General features: G+C 35.6%; 1 protein-coding gene across 1 annotated transcript; it reads left to right on the forward strand.

Annotated features, from left to right (window-relative positions):
* Positions 1 to 1,012: 1,012 nt before the first annotated feature.
* On the forward strand, positions 1,013 to 2,082 carry LOC132738971 (histone-lysine N-methyltransferase SETMAR-like). The gene is made up of 2 exons (XM_060726601.1): positions 1,013 to 1,501; positions 1,705 to 2,082. Exons 1-2 carry the CDS (start codon positions 1,013 to 1,015, stop codon positions 2,080 to 2,082), a joined length of 867 nt encoding a protein of 288 aa, XP_060582584.1.
* The last annotated feature ends 15,737 nt before the right edge of the window (positions 2,083 to 17,819 follow it).

Below are 17,819 nucleotides of genomic sequence, written 5' to 3' on the forward strand. Positions count from 1 at the left end.
AGTGGATTTGTATAAGCCTTTTCCTTTTTCAATGCATTATGTTTAAGCCAGGATAAATGGTTCGTAACTGCTACAAAACTTATTATTTCCATATGTACACATTTTTTGACTTTTTTATAATAAACCAACTTACTTGATCTGTCAATATGTCAGTATATTTGGTTACTTAATTAATATACCGATTAAATAGATTGAAATTGTCAGCAAATTTAAATAATTGAAATCCAAATTATTTCTGCACCATTGTCTAATACAATTAGCTTGTCTGAGGAAAATGGTGGACTTCGCAGCACTTAAGCGTGAAACTTATAACGATCGCTAATTGGCACATGTCAATTCAACTTTTAAAATCACCAACATCTAATTCTATGTCTACATAATGATAATTTCATTCAGATATTATATTCATGTTTTCTGTCACTTTCAGATCTCTCTTCAGCCGGCTTTTTTTTATTTGTGAGTTTCTATTTATGTTAAAACTTATTAAACCGACTTTATTACCCAGAATATATATTATAAGATGGCTGTTCAATAAATACGCAGAAAAGTGTCGCTATTTCCTTATTTTCCAAGTTCGCTGAATAAAACTTATATAGTAATAGAGACAAACATTTTTTGAAAATATGCAGCAAAATATTGCCGTTCTGGCATGAATCATATGTTAACAAACAGTCGTTATGGTAACTACATGTAGCGATTACCGGCCCACTTTTGTTCATTTTTACAAATAGTCACTGGTTAATAATAACGTCGCATTTTAACTTTTACCGTGCGATTTTCATCAAACTTTGCATTATAACGCGCAATATGTTGGCGTTACGCACATGACGTAATGTTAGTGTGTGACGTCATTTAGGCGTTGAGTGGCCATATTGTTTAGTGCGTATGCGTTAAAATGGCATCGGAACAACGATCTTCAATAAAAATTTTGTTTTGAACGGGTTTTCAAAAAAAAAAAAACAATGTTAAGATTACAAAAAGCATATGGTGATCAGGCGATGAAGTAACAGCAATGTACAAGTGGTATGCCCGATTTCTAGGCGGCCAACAAAGCATCCATGACGACAAACGCAGTGGACGTCCCAACGTAACGTCAAATCATGTCGCTGTGATAAAGGAGCTGCTTAACAATGATCGTCGGATAACAATTCGCGAAATACACGAAAGATCGGATTGTAGCTTTGGCACAGTGCATCGCATTATTCACAATAAACTCAATATGAGACGCCTGTGTGCCAGATGGATTCCTAAAATGTTGACGGACGAACAAAAAGTTGAAAGTGTGCGGTGTTGCAATCAATTTCTCAGACGCTTTCATAGGGAAGGTGAACGTTTCTTGCGACGGATAGTGACTGTTGATGAGACATGGATCAGCCTATACGAATCTGAAACGAACTCACAGTCTTCTATGTGGAAAACTCCAGGATCGCCTTCATCTAAGAAGTTTAAGTCGGCCCATCTGCAAGGAAACAGATGTTCATCATCTTCTTTGACGTCGACGGTGTGATACTGAGCATCGCGGCACCACTGGGTCAGCCTGTGACGGCGAAGTATTATTCTAAGGTGAATAAATTTATTTAATCTATGATAAGATATTCATTATTATGTCAATACATTACCTAATAATTATTTATATTCTGTACGTAATTATGAAATAAATTATAACGACAATTTACTTATGATTGTATTTCTTTATGCTTTCAGATTCTAAGACGCGATTTAATGAGGGCGATGAGAAAAAGGCGGGCCACGAAAATCGCCGACACGATATTTCATCACGACAACGCACCGTCTCATCGTGCGGCCGAATCACAGTACACAATCAGGAAACTCGGCTTCGAAGTCCTCGAGCACCCGCCCTACAGCCCTGACCTCGCACCATGCGATTTATTTCTGTTCCCGACACTGAAGAACGTCCTGCGGGGAGAACACTTTGATGATGTGGACGAGTTGTATCTTGTTTCAGAGATAAATAATGGCTCCTACTTTAATAGTTTCATGTCATGGATCAACCGTTGTAAAAAAATGTGTTTCCTTTCACGGAGAGTATTTCGAGAAGGACTAGGTGCGTGTTTTGGGTGACTCTCATACATGCGTTGAGCGTGACGTCGTTACGACGTTGGGCCGGTTTCACTGCGATAACCTTAGAAATACTTGAAATTGTACTATTAATTTTTATCCGATTTTATTGAAAGTTTGTGTACATGTTTATTATATGTTTCTTTACAAAATGTAAAGAGAACGTCAATTTCCCATGAATATTAAAAATATGGCAGCACATTTCCGCGTATTTATTTAACAGCCCTTGTATATATAAACACTTTACAATTTACAATAAGTGTATACACATAGCAGTTCATATATCTAACAAAATAAGATTAGAATAGAAGACAAATTGTCGTATAAAATTCTTCTACTATATCGGTCATCTGGTTCAGCTTAAACGTTTTTTGTTTTTTTCGTCTTTACTGATAGATTTTTATTCTTAGTTCTTTAGCTATTCAGTCACATATTATTTTTTTTGGTTTCGTTTAGAATTTTCTTATAGTTTTAATGTTTTTGATTGAATTCTCTCCGTTTTGTCAAAAGTCTATTTTGGACATAAGAATTTTTATGCCATTTAAGAAATTTTAAGTCGCTAAAACTTTCTTAACGCTGTAACTTGTTTATTTATAATTTTTATCTGAAATTAAATTTTTCAATTTAGTATATTTAAATAGTTTCGGTTTCCTCAATTTAAAATCATGTTACCAGTTGTGTCCGTCTGCTTACTGGTGTTTAGGAGTGTTCTGGGCAAAAGATTCTTTGGTCCGCCAAAGGTTTGTATAACCAGTCCTTGCTTATTTAGATAATAAAGGTCACCGTACCATATAGGTCACTTAAACTAAGTCAAAGCAAGATGTATAATTGCATATACAGACATGCAGTTTTGAAAAAGGATATATTCTAAATGATATATCCGGCGTAACACTTTCAAAGAATTACACTGTGTAAACAACTGTTTTTCATGCCTTTATTCTTGACAGATGAATATAATCTTGAACAAAATCATTCGGGTTTGTGTTATTTATTCTACATGTCAAATGCTTTCAATAATGCTGCTCATGGCTATGATCAAATTAATGCATGTGTACCCTTTAAGGCCAAACTTCAAGTAAGAAAGATAAAATAAAAAAAGAAAAATCTATGTATACAATTTTTAAAGAATAATATAAATATAGAAAATAATCAAAACCACCTGTAGTATCAACGCTATCTTGTGACAAGATAGCTTTTGTATTAAAAGATTGTATTGAAAGACAGATTATAATAAAAAAGAGCTCATCAATCACTTCGTTATAATGGGTTTTGTGGTTTTAATCGAAATAAACAGTCGATGAGGGTATTTGTTTTACCTGCAAGTGTTTGATAATTTCTATAGATATGTACCTTGTTTAAGGGAAACAGTAAGATAAGGGCGACATTTACATAGGACGATTTAATCTGTGAATTAATGTAAAAATCAGAAAATATAATAATCTTTTTAAACTCATTATATTTTCATGAAAGACAAAACTAAAAAAAATATAAAAGTAGAACCGTTAGCTATTGTGTATTAATTTATTTCTGGAATTTGAACTTTGTTAAGATGGCTGACAATGTAAGTGGACGACGAAAAGGAAAAGACATAATAATGATAAAACCTATACCACAGGGAAAGGTGAAAATACAGGGATGCTCTGATACATCTGTTCCTGTCATCTCTGAGGGTGACAACCAATGTGACAAGAAATCAGAGGGAATGCGAACAAAAAGCTCTGATGCATCAGTGTATGTCAGCTCTGAGGGTGACAAACAACGTGACAAGAAATCAGAGGGAATGCGAACAAAAAGCTCTGATGCATCAGTGTATGTCAGCTCTGAGGGTGACAAACAACGTGATAAAAAATCAGAGGGAACGCGAACAAAAAGCTCTGATGCATCAGTGTTTGTCAGCTCTGAGGGTGACAAACAACGTGACAAGAAATCAGAGGGAACGCGATCAAAAAGCTCTATTACATCAATGTATGTCAGCTCTGATGGTGACAAACAACGTGACAAAAAATCAGAGGGAATGCGAACAAAAAGCTCTGATGCATCAGTGTATGTGAGCTCTGAGGCAGACAAAACAACTTGACAAGAAATCAGACGGAAAGCAAACAAAAAGCGTTAATGCATCATGGTATGTCACCTCTAAGACAAACAGACAACGTGACAAGAAATCAGAGGGGACGCGAACAAAAAGCTCTGATGCATCAGTGTATGTCAGCTCTGAGGCAGACGAAAAACTTAACAAGAAATCAGAGGGAACGCGATCAAAAAGCTTTGATGCATCAGTGTATGCGAGCTCTGAGGTAGGCAAACAACTTGACAATAAGTCAAAGGGAACGCGAACAAAAAGCTCTGATACATCAGTGTATGTCAGCTCTGAAGAAGACATCCTCCGGGACAAAAAATCAGAGGGAACGCCAACAAAAATATCTGATGCATTAGTGTATATCAGTTCTGAGGAAGACACACTTAGTGACAAGAAAACAGCAGCATCAGGTTACAAAAGTTCGGAAGAATACCAGAAATGTGATCCTTGTAAAAATGTCGGAGATAATGCCATGGCTGAGTGGTTCTGTTCAGGTTGTAAAATATATTTTTGCAGCACGTGCTTTGTGAGTCATTTAAATAGAAAGTCATCAAAGAATCACGCTAAGCCTGGAAAAGATGACATGTCACCAAGAAAATCCCCTAAATTCTGCACAGCGTGTAAAAAATTTGGCGCAGAAGTAAAACCAGCTGGATACTGTGAAGATTGTTGCTTTTATCTTTGCGATGAATGTTGCAAGTGCCATTCTAGAGATGAATTAACTAAGCACCACCTTCTTAAAATGGACAAAGCAGTAGTTGATGGAATCGGTCTTGATGCAGCCGCTTCAATTTCTAAGACAAATATCAAAGACAAAATGACCGGTGAGGAAAACAAAACTGGAGAATTTACTTTCGTCCGAGATATTAAAGTTGCATCATATACTGACAAAAGAGGAATGTCCTTAATCATAGAACATGACGTTAGTCTCAGAAAACGAGCTTGTCCTATGTGGATGCTTTCAATAATAATGCTTGAAACTCGTGGATATCAACAAAGAAACAGCATTAAAGACGTTTTACCATTACAATCAAAGCACTTGCAGTAACAGCGATGTCGAATGAACCAGATAGCTGTTGTATTTAAAAGACTGTTTTATCTGATACAGATTTTAGACACACGAGGGAAACTGGTTATAGACCGCACAATAAAAAACAAACGGCGTACTGCAAGCGTGAAGGATGGTGAACAAACATTTTTATGTGTCATTTTGGATGCCTGTAAAGTTTCAGAAGCTCCAGCCGACAGGGTCAATAATCAAGACGATCAAACCTGATGATGAGGTGCAAAAACATTGTGTTTTCCCTCACAATTTTGCTGTGAATACTGACGAAACTGTTTTGTACGTAAGTGACGGGCAGTTGGACAAAGTCATTTCCATTGATATGAATGGTAACATGTTAAACCTGTATCAAGGTGAGCTAGAATGTCCGTATAGTATCATCATCGTTCCGTCTGGATCAGTCTACGTCTGTAACAGAAACCAGCACATCGTGTACAAAATGAAGTCAGACCTGAGCGAGGCTATCGTGATATTAGGACCAGGAGATGGAATAACAGGCCCACAAGCAATGTATTTGAAATGCTAACGATCAACATCTTTACATCAGCAGTGGAAGTTTTTTGGAAACAAACGTAAAAATTTCTTAAAAGTATATAAGTTGTTAAAGACTATGCTTACATGTATGTGAATGTGTAAAAATATTCATTCTTGCGTGGACGGTAAGGGTGTCATTAAGAGATTTACAAAATGATTATAACACACAATTGGATCAAAACTGTCTTTTAGACAATAGGTACAAAAAAAATGTTTCATAGAATTTTTGTTAAGGAAATAACTGTATACGTAATACATGCGAACAATCATTTGTAATGCATGTAATTCGAATTGATTAAGGTTTTTTGACATTATAGAAATGGATAACAAAGTGGTATCGGTGAGGTATAATAAATTTAATCAACTGAATGTAAGACACCATGGACATGACGTTTATATAAATAATGTTGGCCAAATGTATGTTCAACAAGCATGTTGTTTTTTTCGTTTGTTTATATATGTTTATGCTAACGATTAAATATGTAACGATATTTATTAGCAACAAGATTATGTAAACCATCGTGAAATAGTGAATCATCTGCTTTAATTGTCAAATTGATAACTGTGAGATACAACGTATATTTAGGACGCCTAATTATTGGACTATTTAGGACATTTGTTATTTCAGGTTTAAATTGAATCCCGGAAGCGCACTAAATCATTCTTAAATAGTTATTCATTATGCTTAAACTTATATGTGTTGTTATTAATAAATTTCAATTTTAATGAAGTAAATTTGTACACAAGTACTATAATTACAAATTCACCAGATTGGTAATTGATATACGTTTTACATGTAATCTTATAGTATTTGATTGAAGAATGAAAGAAAACTTGTCAGTTTCTTATAATGAAAACAGTGGAATATTATATTTGGAATATAAGTATTATTTTACATGTAGTTTATGTTTACTTGTGTACAGATACTAGTAATTGTAATAAAATCATCATTACTTCAAATGGGATATTTGAAATTTGTTTATATGTTTCTCAAACAAAACTAGTGTTGTTCGCAAGTCGTTGACAACTTTTACACATTATTGAGATAAAACATTTGTGGCGGACATATACATTTATATTATAGTAAGATTAATAAGTACCAGTTACGATTCTGGTATTGGTTTTCCTAAATGCTAAATTTGCACGGCAACTACAAAATCGCGAAGCAATAATATTCTATTAAATCACATACCTCGGAATGGACAGACAAAGGGTGATCACAAATTATTTGGACCTCAGTGGCCGGACAAAAAACCATCACAATTTGACATTTGCCTTTTGCAGCCTGGAAAATGTCTCAGACTATGATTTACATTTTAAGAATAAAAAACACATGTTAAAATTAACTTTGTTTATTTTAATGGTTCCTTTAATATCTTATGTGGCGTTAATACTGGCAACAGAGATGGACTGCCCAAAGAATTTTACTCAGTCCAGGGGAGACAACTGACTGCCTCCTATACAAGGTAAAATGGCCAAGTCAGTGACCTAGGTTGAAACCTAGTGTCGCATCCCAACAGTTAATGCACACACCCTGAAGAGGACGGTTGCGGCTGGGCAGCCTGGATTACTACTAACTCCTAACAGACGGTCCCGGACGTAGCCCTGCCCTAGGCCTCCCCTCCATACCTGGAGGTGGAGGGGGTGCCCCCGTTACTCGGGAGTGCACCCCAACAAAATACATTAAAACCATGCCTGCATGCTTAAAAGCAAGTCAGGCTAGGAGAAAGAGCCAGGCTGTTAAACCCGAAACCACCCTTGTTTGTCTCCCCGGCCGCCACAGAATACTTTATGTATTCCCCCATGATAAAATTCTTACTACAATTAAACCTGAGAGCAACGTAACTACGTTTTGAATAACAACAAAATTAAACAACTTATAAGAATACAAAGGGTCTCGTAACTGTGTGTGACCCAATATTTCACATTGTTATTGTCCAATTTAATTAGCATTGAGTTTTGGGTAAAAACTTTCGTCGGTGGTTACAAACATTTCTAGAGCCAACTTCCAGTTTTTTAGAAGGATGTCATTGCCAAAATTTGAAAGGTGGGTACCATCTGTGTGGAAGAGACTGACTTCTTTAGCGTGAATATAACAGTCATTGTTTATATATTTGCCACCATTTGACAAAATGAATGCTTTAAACAGCTGCATTGACTCGATTCCTTTTCTTTTCAATCAGTTTACCTGCGCCTAAAGGGTGCATAATTGCCAGTAACGTCTCTGGAGGATAGAGGACCAGATAATGATGGCACTGTAAAAAAGGGCTTGATATCTCAATAGAGATCTTTTATTTGCTCTATTATGTCTTTACCCGTGATACCTTCTACTGTTAGGTCATTTGAACCGCAATGTAGCATGATAAAATCTGGTCTTTCAGTTACATTGAAGTCGATCTCATGTTTCCTTGAGTCCATTATTGTATGTAGTTCAGCCAGCTTCAATCCCCTTTTCCCCAGCCACTGAACAGAAATATTACGATGGGTGGATCCGAGTTGAAGATCTTTTGATGCAGCCGATTTTGCCCAATGCACTATTGAGGAGCCCACTATCCAGATGTGTTTTGACCTGAAATTAACTTTTGGATGGTTAGGGATTGAACTAATTGATAGCAATACTGGATAGTTAAGCTGTTAAACGAATATATCTAGTGTAGGCACTGGATTTCCAGCGGCCCATAGACTTAAGCTGTTCGTCTGAGACACCCTGACTTGCAAAATATGTTGCCCCTCCGATACGAAAGCTATGTGACCTGATGAACATTGGGGCATTAATAAACTGCAATGTTTTGCGTTAAAACTGATGTAAACTGATACCTGGTAAGGCTTTTAGCATTAAAGTGAACAAAAAGGTGGTTATTGCTGAAGTGTGTACGATTTTTAAGATATATTTGCATGTTGCTCACTGGGCAGTATAATCCACCTGTGGCACGTATACTTATGGTTGTTGACAACCCATATTGGTCTGTTTTTGACCATCTGATGCATAATTGCATAATATTATCCGAGATGTGGACATCGTTTACAAGCAATAGTCTTTGACCTGAATAATTTGAACTTGGAGTGGTAAATTCTCCTACCCTTAACAGGCCAAAAAATGCAACAGAAAAGGCTGCACTAAAAAGGACTTGTTCGTACTTGTTAGTACATACATGTTTTAAGGATGCAATAAGGCTTTCTAGCAAAGGGAGAGTAATTGGAGCCCGCAAGTCTTGGGCTGGACCCCCTTGAATGCGGCGTAAACCTTCTAATGACTTACAACTAAAAATGAGGTGGTTGTACAAGATAAGCCACGTATTTTGTGAGAATGACTAATGCCTGATATATAAGTAGACACAGATGATGCAGCAAGGTCGTTGTTTGAGCAATATGCAATAAATAGTAGGAGACGCTCTAAGGGATGGGTCAAGATTGTGGCAGACCGTAAGTGAGCCAAAAATACTCAAGCTTTTCGACACCGGAAGCATATGTCTTGTGGGTTGAAGCTGCTAAAGAATTATAATAAAGATTCTGAGCTGTGTTTATTAAATGGTCCATAGAAGTGATGGAATCTTTATGGGCTGCATGTCTGCATAGGGTACTGCCCGTCTGAACTTCCCCCACTGTGAACGAGAAAGGGAATCAGCTATTATATTTTGACTAGAAGGAATATAGGTTGCTTTTACAGAAATATTATGTGTGAGCATAACCATGACTAGATGTCTTACAAGGTTCATCACTCTTTCAGATTTGCAAGTTTGTGTCTTTACTATCTGAACTACTGCTTGGTTATCTGTATGGAACAAAACTTTCTTGTTACTGAACACCTTGGCCCATGTAACAATAGCTGCTACTACCGGGAACAACTCGAGGAGCGTCATGTCTTTAGTAAGACCTTCTTCCGCCCAGTGTAATGGCCAAACCCCCTGAGACCAATGACCTGCAAAGTAGATGCCATAGCCCCAAGAGGACCCCCTGCACTATCCGTGTACAGCTGTAGATCAATGTTAGACAGCCAGCAAGGGTCAGTTATTAATGTTATGCCGTTGTATGCAACCAGAAATTGTAACCACAGCTGTAGATCTTTTTTCATTTGACCAGATACCCTTATCTTATGATATGGCTTTTTAATACCAATGGTGGAATTTATAAACCTCCTGCAAAATGCACGGCCTGGTGCAATGACTCTGCAAGCAAAATTGAGTGAACCTATCAGAGATTGCATGACTTTCAAAGTAACCTTTTTAGTATTAAGGATTTGTGTTACTTTGCTCTTTAATTCCACAAGTTTTTCTTCTGGTAAGCGCATTACCATTTTAACTGTGTCAAATTCAATGCCTAGGAAAACAATGGAAGTAGTTGGGTGACATGTTTTATCAAGTGCAACTGGGATACCAAATTTTTGGCAAGTAACTTTAAAGGACTGCAGTGTGTGACCATGCTTACAGCTTAAAGCTGGCTCCCCAAAAAGGAAATCGTCAAGGTAGTGTTGAATATTAGGGTTATTACTGTTTTCAACTACAACCCAGTGCACAAAAGTGGCGAACTTTTCCCAGATAGCACAGCTTATCATAGTAAGTGACCGGTCCACTTAGTGACCTCACTTGGACCTTGAAACCTAGTAAGTCAAAATCTTTTGGGGAAATTGGTAACAAACGGAAGGCCGACTTAACGTCTGACTTACTAAGGCGGCAACCTTCACCTAAGGAAAAACTATGTTTGCGGCCTGATCGATTGTTGAATAAGATACTGAACAGTACCTTTCATCTATGTAACTATTAACAGATTCATCTTTAGGATAAGACAAATGGTGTATCAAGCGGAAATCTCCCCTTTTTTGGGGACTAGACCAACAGGAGAAATTTGCATGGTGGTAAATGGCATTGACAGAAAAGGTCCCGCTACCCTGCCAGCCTTTATTTCTTTGATTATTTTTACTTTGAAGTATTGCAGGTAACTGTTTTTGCAAGTTGGGTGAGTCTCTGAAATAACGAGGGCCCTCATAAATGTAATGGAAACCATTCATTAACCCATATTTAAGTTCCCCAGCACTGTTGTCTGGGTACAGATTAAAGATGATAGTAACTTTGTAATGTTAAGGGCGTTTTGCCTTTTTGGTAACAGTAATCGTTCCTTACTGCTGCTGACTAGAGCGGCATACTGTTCTGCGATGATTACCTCCACAGAGCTGGCATGCATGCTTGTACCTACAATTGGTAAAGCGACAATGACGACCAGTATTGAAAAAATTACAAGTAATGTGAGACGCGCTTCAACATTTATTATGGGACTAGGTACAAAATTTTTTGTTGAGGCCTAGAATTAGTGGTCAACCTTTACGGATATTTGGTTGCTGGAGAGCCGAAACATTATAAATAAAGCCATAACTCTACCATTAATGACACCCCAGTTGTATGAAAAGGATTTGATTGCTTGCAATGGCGAAAAACTGATCATCGTATGACCACCAAGTAGGTTTGACCTAGTTAGATGCCAAGCGAATATCCCCGCAGTATTTCAGAAGTTCTTGGGCCCTCATTTGGAAAAATTTCGTTTCTAAAAATTGCTGGTGATACATGATAAATGGCCGAAGTCCACTGATCAATTGACAATTTTGAACTTCTCCTGTTCACGGGGCTTTCACAAAAAATCTTCCTTCCCTAAAACTGATTCGCCAGCAGGTTCCGGGTTTTAATTTTTATTTAACTGACTTTGGGGTTTTTATAAAATCCCCAAGTCTAAAAAAATTTACTTTCCCCGTTTTTTCTTTTATTTTTTTTGGGGGAAAAAACTACCTAAAAAGGATAAAAACACTAGGATGGGTTATATTTTGGATGTGGGATTTTAAAAAAGTGGGAAAGGGGTTTAAAATTTGAAAAGTAGGGGGTGGGGTTGAATTGGGAGTTAGCGGGGGGAAAAATGAGGGTGAGTTATTTCCGGGAGTGGTATGAATGGGAAAGGGGGAAAATTTAAAACGTGAATACTAATACCTGTTGTGGGGGGGGTGGAAAATGCCGGGTTTCGATTTTTCCCCTGGCGTCTGGGCCTTTCTGTCACTTTGTTCAAAAAAGAATTTCCCCCTCTTTTTCCTGCCTCCCTTGCCGTAAACGGGACCTCTTTTCCTTTTCCCCGCGGGATGATTCTTTTAAAACTTTTTAAAAGCAAAATTTTTTTGACTTCGGTAAAGCAAGTGTGGCAATAACCGGATAACTAAAAATTACTCCCTTAAAAACAGGATAAAACTCCTACCGTACCTTATTAAAAGGCGGTAATAAAACAAGTACCGGACTTTTAAAAGTGTTTTAAAAAAAAAGAAAAAAAATTTTTATCTCTCTTAATACACATAATATAAAATGTTTATTTAAAAAAAAAGGATCTTTTATCACTGAGGCGCTTATTGTGTAACGCTAATATTTAGTACGTCTTAGCAAATTAAAATTTTAAAAAACAAACAAGTGAGGGCCCCAAAAAAAAAAAAAATTATGCAAGGTCGTGTAAATGTTTTTAAGGGTCCAACCCGGGGGAAAAATGTGATAAAACGTTTTAAAACACTGAAATGCAAAAATTGAAAAACATAATAAACAAAAGAGCACAGTTCTAGGAACAAAATGGTGATTGAACAAGAGCGGGAAATATAAATACTTTCTTGAGAAGAGAGCCGGCAAAAATGATAAAAAATTTAAAAAACAATTATGAAAAAAACTGGAAAGCTAAAAAAAAACATTGTCTGTAAAAATTTTAGTATTAAAAACCAAGTAAAATTTGGGTGGAAAATGTTTTGCAATCTTAAAGCTCTGCGCTTACCATTTCTTTAACCCTGCAAATGGTAATTTAGACGTTCATAAATCCTTTTTTTATTATACATTGGTTTGTGTAACTGTTTTTGGTCATCGCTAATCATCCAACTATACACCACATATACAAGACATTTCGTTATTGGCGTCCGCGCCGAAGCCCGGCGCCCTTTATGGAATGAAATCAGATTTTGTGAAAGGGCGACAGAAACTTCTCGAGCCTTTTACTCGGTCATTATAAAAGCCGATCATTCCGATCGGTATGAGGGTGCTTGATTATTAATTAAAAATGAAATGTCGCGATATGTACAATGAATAGCGAACTGGAGAATTTCGCAATGCAAATATTTCCAAATACAATAACCTTTTCCGTCAATAAATAGCGCTCTTTGGGGTTTTTTATTTATCATTTTGTAGTACACAGTGGATTATTAGGGTCTGTTATTGCTGTACATGTATATAGAATGATGAGTTGATGACCTAAACATTCTGAAAATCTATTTATAGACGGATGTACTCCTATCGGTAATTCCCGGTCTCTCGCGGTCTATTTTGACCGGGATTAATTAGTGACCGGCGAATAGTATTACACGTTTTTTATCCGGTCTCTCTCGGTTTTGTAGTAGATGTTTGATATCGTTACAGAGCAGAACAAATATTTTACAGATAAACAAGCTTTTTTCCAAAATGAATGTTTGTCACTTAGTTTGGTTACAATAATTAATAAACACAGATCGACTCTCAAATTTATTGATTATTATTATACATAACTATACAATTCGAAAAAAACCAACAACAATAGCATGTTTCATTTTATCTATATGAGATAAGAACAATAAATATGTACAATAATTGAGAAAAAAAGGTACATTTTTATGGTATTAATATGACACTATCAACTTTGAAACATTTTATTTAATTTGTTATTCGTGTTTAATAAAGATGCCGAAGAATTATTCAAAGTTACAAATTAGATTTTATGAATTATTCAATTGATTAATAATATAAAAAAATGATAAAGAAAAATACAAATGTACATGTACATGGTTTAAGAATAAACAATATTATATATTGAAAGATTAACCATAATTTACTGATTTTTTTCCAGTTAAGTCTTGACTTATAATCCTCGGTCAATATGACAATTGGATTCTTAACATTTAAAAAAAGAGTAGTAAACGTATAATCCCAGTATTAAAATAGCACATAAAACATTAAAAAAGAAAAGAAAAGAAAACAATATTCATAAAATCTGTAACTTTCTTATTAAAATAGATATTACAATTATTGTATAATAAACAATTATGCTCAACATGATCAACATGGTAACATAACCAGTGTCATATTTTTACTAAGTGTGAACAGATACCTTAAGAAGGGGTCTTCGCTAATAGCGATAACATAATAAGGGACAATTGCACAAGTGTGGTGTTGATCATGCGTTACACATATGGATTATAAATGATTGTAAACATGTATATCCGTTGCTATTGATAATCACGATCATAAAGAAATAACAAGTAATATTCTAATCTCTAGCATGCCAATCAAAGTTCATAATGAACAATGTCTTTCGTCCGTTTATTCATAAGTGATATACAATTTTGGTAAAAAACAATTAACCATTGAAAAGATTATAAGAATATCTTGTCATCATATGTCTACTAGTTCATCTTCACTTGCTGTATTTCTTTCTTGGACGCCCTTTGATGATTTGCATCAATGCTTTTCTTGTTTGTTATTTATAATAACCAATCAAAAATGCAGTTCAGTAACACTATTTCAAATGTATACTTTTTTATTTACGAAAAAATATCTATTGGTCGTGTCTGAAATTATGCAAGCGCCTTTTTTCTCCACCAGTAAACCGGGAACTTCGACATATGATCATTATAATGTAGACCCAGCATAAAAAAACAAACACAACTCTAATATTCATCGTACTGTAAGTTTATCATCGCCGTTCTTCGGCATTCATTTTATCCAAATATAATTTAAATCATATCTTAATTTACGCTCCGCTACCTTTGGCAGCGTATGTATCGGAATGAAAACTATGATTTGATAATAATGATTTCAACTTATTTTATTATTATTTTTGCGTTATCTACGGTGGAACAAAAGTGACATGTGTATGTATGTGTGTGTGTATATTTATCTCGTGCGCACGAGATACTATGTCGTGGCCACGAGATACTAAGTCGTGGCCACGAGATAGTTAAGTCGTGGGAACGAGATACTATGTCGTGACCACGAGTTTGCCACGAGTTAATTAAGTCGTGGCCACGAGATACTAAGTCATGGCTACGAGATAGTTAAGTCGTTGGAAGAGATACTATGTCGTGGCCACGAGTAACTAAGTCGTGAGCACGAGAATTTTAGTCGTGGCCACGAGTTACTATGTCGTGGCCACGAGTTACATAGTCATGGAAACGAGATAACTAAGTTGTGCGCACGAGATAATTAACCAATCAGATTACACTATGAATTTTTCAAACTTAGAAAAATTGCTGTTTAAAGTTTTACATGCAACATTAATGTTTGTAATTACTGAAGTGTTCACTTTAAACTTTATACATGTCTTTAGGATCATATTATAGAAAGTCACCATCTAAGGGCCATAAGGCAGACATTAATTTTGACTAAGTTAAAGCCCTTTGAGGGGACCATTCTATGATAGAATTGTTCAATTTGTAGGTACAACGGCCTGTTAACCTTTTTTTATACGATAACTTGAGAAGGAATTGGTCCTGGTTTATTTTATTTCATGGATAGCAGATAACCTTTAAGGATGTTTGAGGTCAAGGGCCAAAGTGACCATGACACGTCCTGTAAAATCCCCGTCTGATGAATGACTTAAAAGGAATAAGCCATAGTTTATATAACCTATAAAGATCAGTAGATGACGCCTAATAATTTTGAAGCCATTGGGTCAAAGATCAGGGTCACATTGACACTAAATGTAAAACCATTGACCAATCAATAATTTGTATGAATGACACTTTTACATGCAGGTGAAGTAGTGGCATCCTTGTACTACAACACATGTCTAGTTGATAAGGAAAATTCACATAAATAGTGTAATATGATTGGTTATTTATCTCGTGCGTACGACTTAACTATCTCGTGGCCATGACTTAGTAACTTGTGGCCACGACATAGTATCCCGTTCCCACGACTAAATTATCTCGTGCCCACGACTTAATAACTCGTGGCCACGACATAGTATCTCGTAGCCACGACATAGTATCTCGTTCCCACGTGATAAATAAAAACACGCACATGACACCTTTGTGCCACCATAGTTATCCAACATATAACGCACTAAATATAAATGTGGGTATTTATAGTTTTCTATGAAATTTCTTGTTATTTCCATTAATTGCCCCTTAACTATTAGGGTTTGAATCACGTAAAAGACTTTGGATTCTTTCATGTGAGGAAGTTATCCAGCTACAAGTACCTTACGGAGCGTCGGGGGTTCTTATCGGGTGTCCGTATAATGCAGAGGGGGGTGGGCACCTGAGGTTTTCTTTAACCAGTTAAGTTGAAAAGTCGAAATACTGCCTTTAAGTCTTGGTGCTCCGTTAACCCCAATTCAGTCTTCAATGTTATATTTTCTCAGCATGCTCCTTCAAACGTTTGTAAAATAAAACGTTAGTCAAATGATTTTAAGCGTTATAAAATAAATTTCATTGTTTTTCAATGTGATGTGTTGTATCAGATTGAATGTTTTATCTTGCATTACAATAATAAAATTGTATGAAAAAATAGGTCACTATGCACGTTAGACGGTTTAAATTAGATGACCTTTATATCAAATAAATAATTGAATAATATTATCATAAAATGAAGTTACTCTGCCTCTCTTTATACTTAATTCTGTATGCCACAGTTCCTAGGCTACCGATTTATTTCGTCTCACTCATATTTCCGCATGTTTGCATCATTATGATAATTTGAAGCCAATTTGAAACCATTTATAAAAATGATATCGTTAACAATTGTCGTGTTCGTATGTCTTTTTCTGCTTTCAAACGCGTTTGTTAATGTACAAAAAAGTGCTGTAGAAACAAAGTTAAGGATATTGACACAAGAAGTGGACAAGTTAAAAGAAACAGCTGCAACGCTACAGAAACAAGTTGGTAGCCAAAATGGTAAATCAAAATATTTTTATTTTATCACAAGATAATTAAAGGCCCGGTTATACAATATTGTTATGGTTTTGTATCATACATATACCGCTCAGATGAAGATTTATCTATATTGTAAGTTCCTAAAAGCATTATTTGTAAAGATATATCCGAATTGACATTTCAAGTTAATCAAAAATTTATTTTCTATAAAGTCTCTGTCAATTTTGTCAATACGAAATGAATGCATATATTTAAAAGATTACATATAATTGTGGACAAAAAATTGCAGTACATATCTTCGATGTTTGAAATTTGTTTTAGAAACATAATTATATACATAATAATATATAAAATTTCACTTTAGTGTGGTAACAACCCTAATTACAATATACAAGATCTTTAATGAATGCATCCAATAGATTTATAATCGGGACAATTGTAACATTACATTAATGACTACCATTAATTAGAAAAATAACAGTAAAATAATGAGCGCCAGACGCTCGCATAATATGATTTTGTCAACTCGTTCGATAAATTCAATATTAAATCTACACGCATTCAATATCATTTATTAATACATTTATACATTTCATTACCGCATTGACCCCATTATATTATACTCATAAAAATGAAAAAGAAATCAAACCCGTGCCGCATTTAAAATCTATCGATTTTACCGTGCATTTATTCTGACGTGGCATTCATTTAATGATATGAAACATTATTAAATTTAAGACATCAATGTTTATTTTATGAGTATTTCTAGTACTTATTTTCTTAATTTTGCAGCGTCACAAAATGAGTCGGTAGCATTTTTAGCCTACTTATCGGAACCAATAACAAATCTGCAGTCAAATCAACATGTAGTCTTCGACAAAGTTATCACAAACGTCGGAAATGCCTACAACAAATTAAGCGGTCATTTCATTGCGCCTGTCGATGGGGTCTACGTTTTCTTTGTGATGCTGTCAAATGTTGCTGGCAATTCTGTTACAGTTATTGTTTTGAGAAATGGTTTATGGATTGGCAAGGTAGCTGCCTATGGAAGCATTACTGATAATGGGTTATTGGTGACGTCAACGAGCGCGGTTCCTGTTGAGTTACAGTATGGTGATGAAGTTTGGGTTCAAAATGAATATACATATTTAGCACAT

The sequence above is a fragment of the Ruditapes philippinarum genome, unplaced genomic scaffold, assembly GCF_026571515.1.
Source record: "Ruditapes philippinarum isolate M1 unplaced genomic scaffold, ASM2657151v2 ctg3348_1_1_1_1, whole genome shotgun sequence".
Lineage (NCBI taxonomy): Eukaryota > Metazoa > Mollusca > Bivalvia > Venerida > Veneridae > Ruditapes > Ruditapes philippinarum.

Coding starts and splice junctions, on each gene's coding strand:
- LOC132738971 (XM_060726601.1), top strand. CDS start 1,013: ATGTACAAGTGGTATGCCCGATTTCTAGGCGGCCAACAAAGCATCCAT. Junction 1,502..1,704: donor CATCTTCTTTGACGTCGACG/GTGTGATACTGA, acceptor TTATGCTTTCAG/ATTCTAAGACGCGATTTAAT.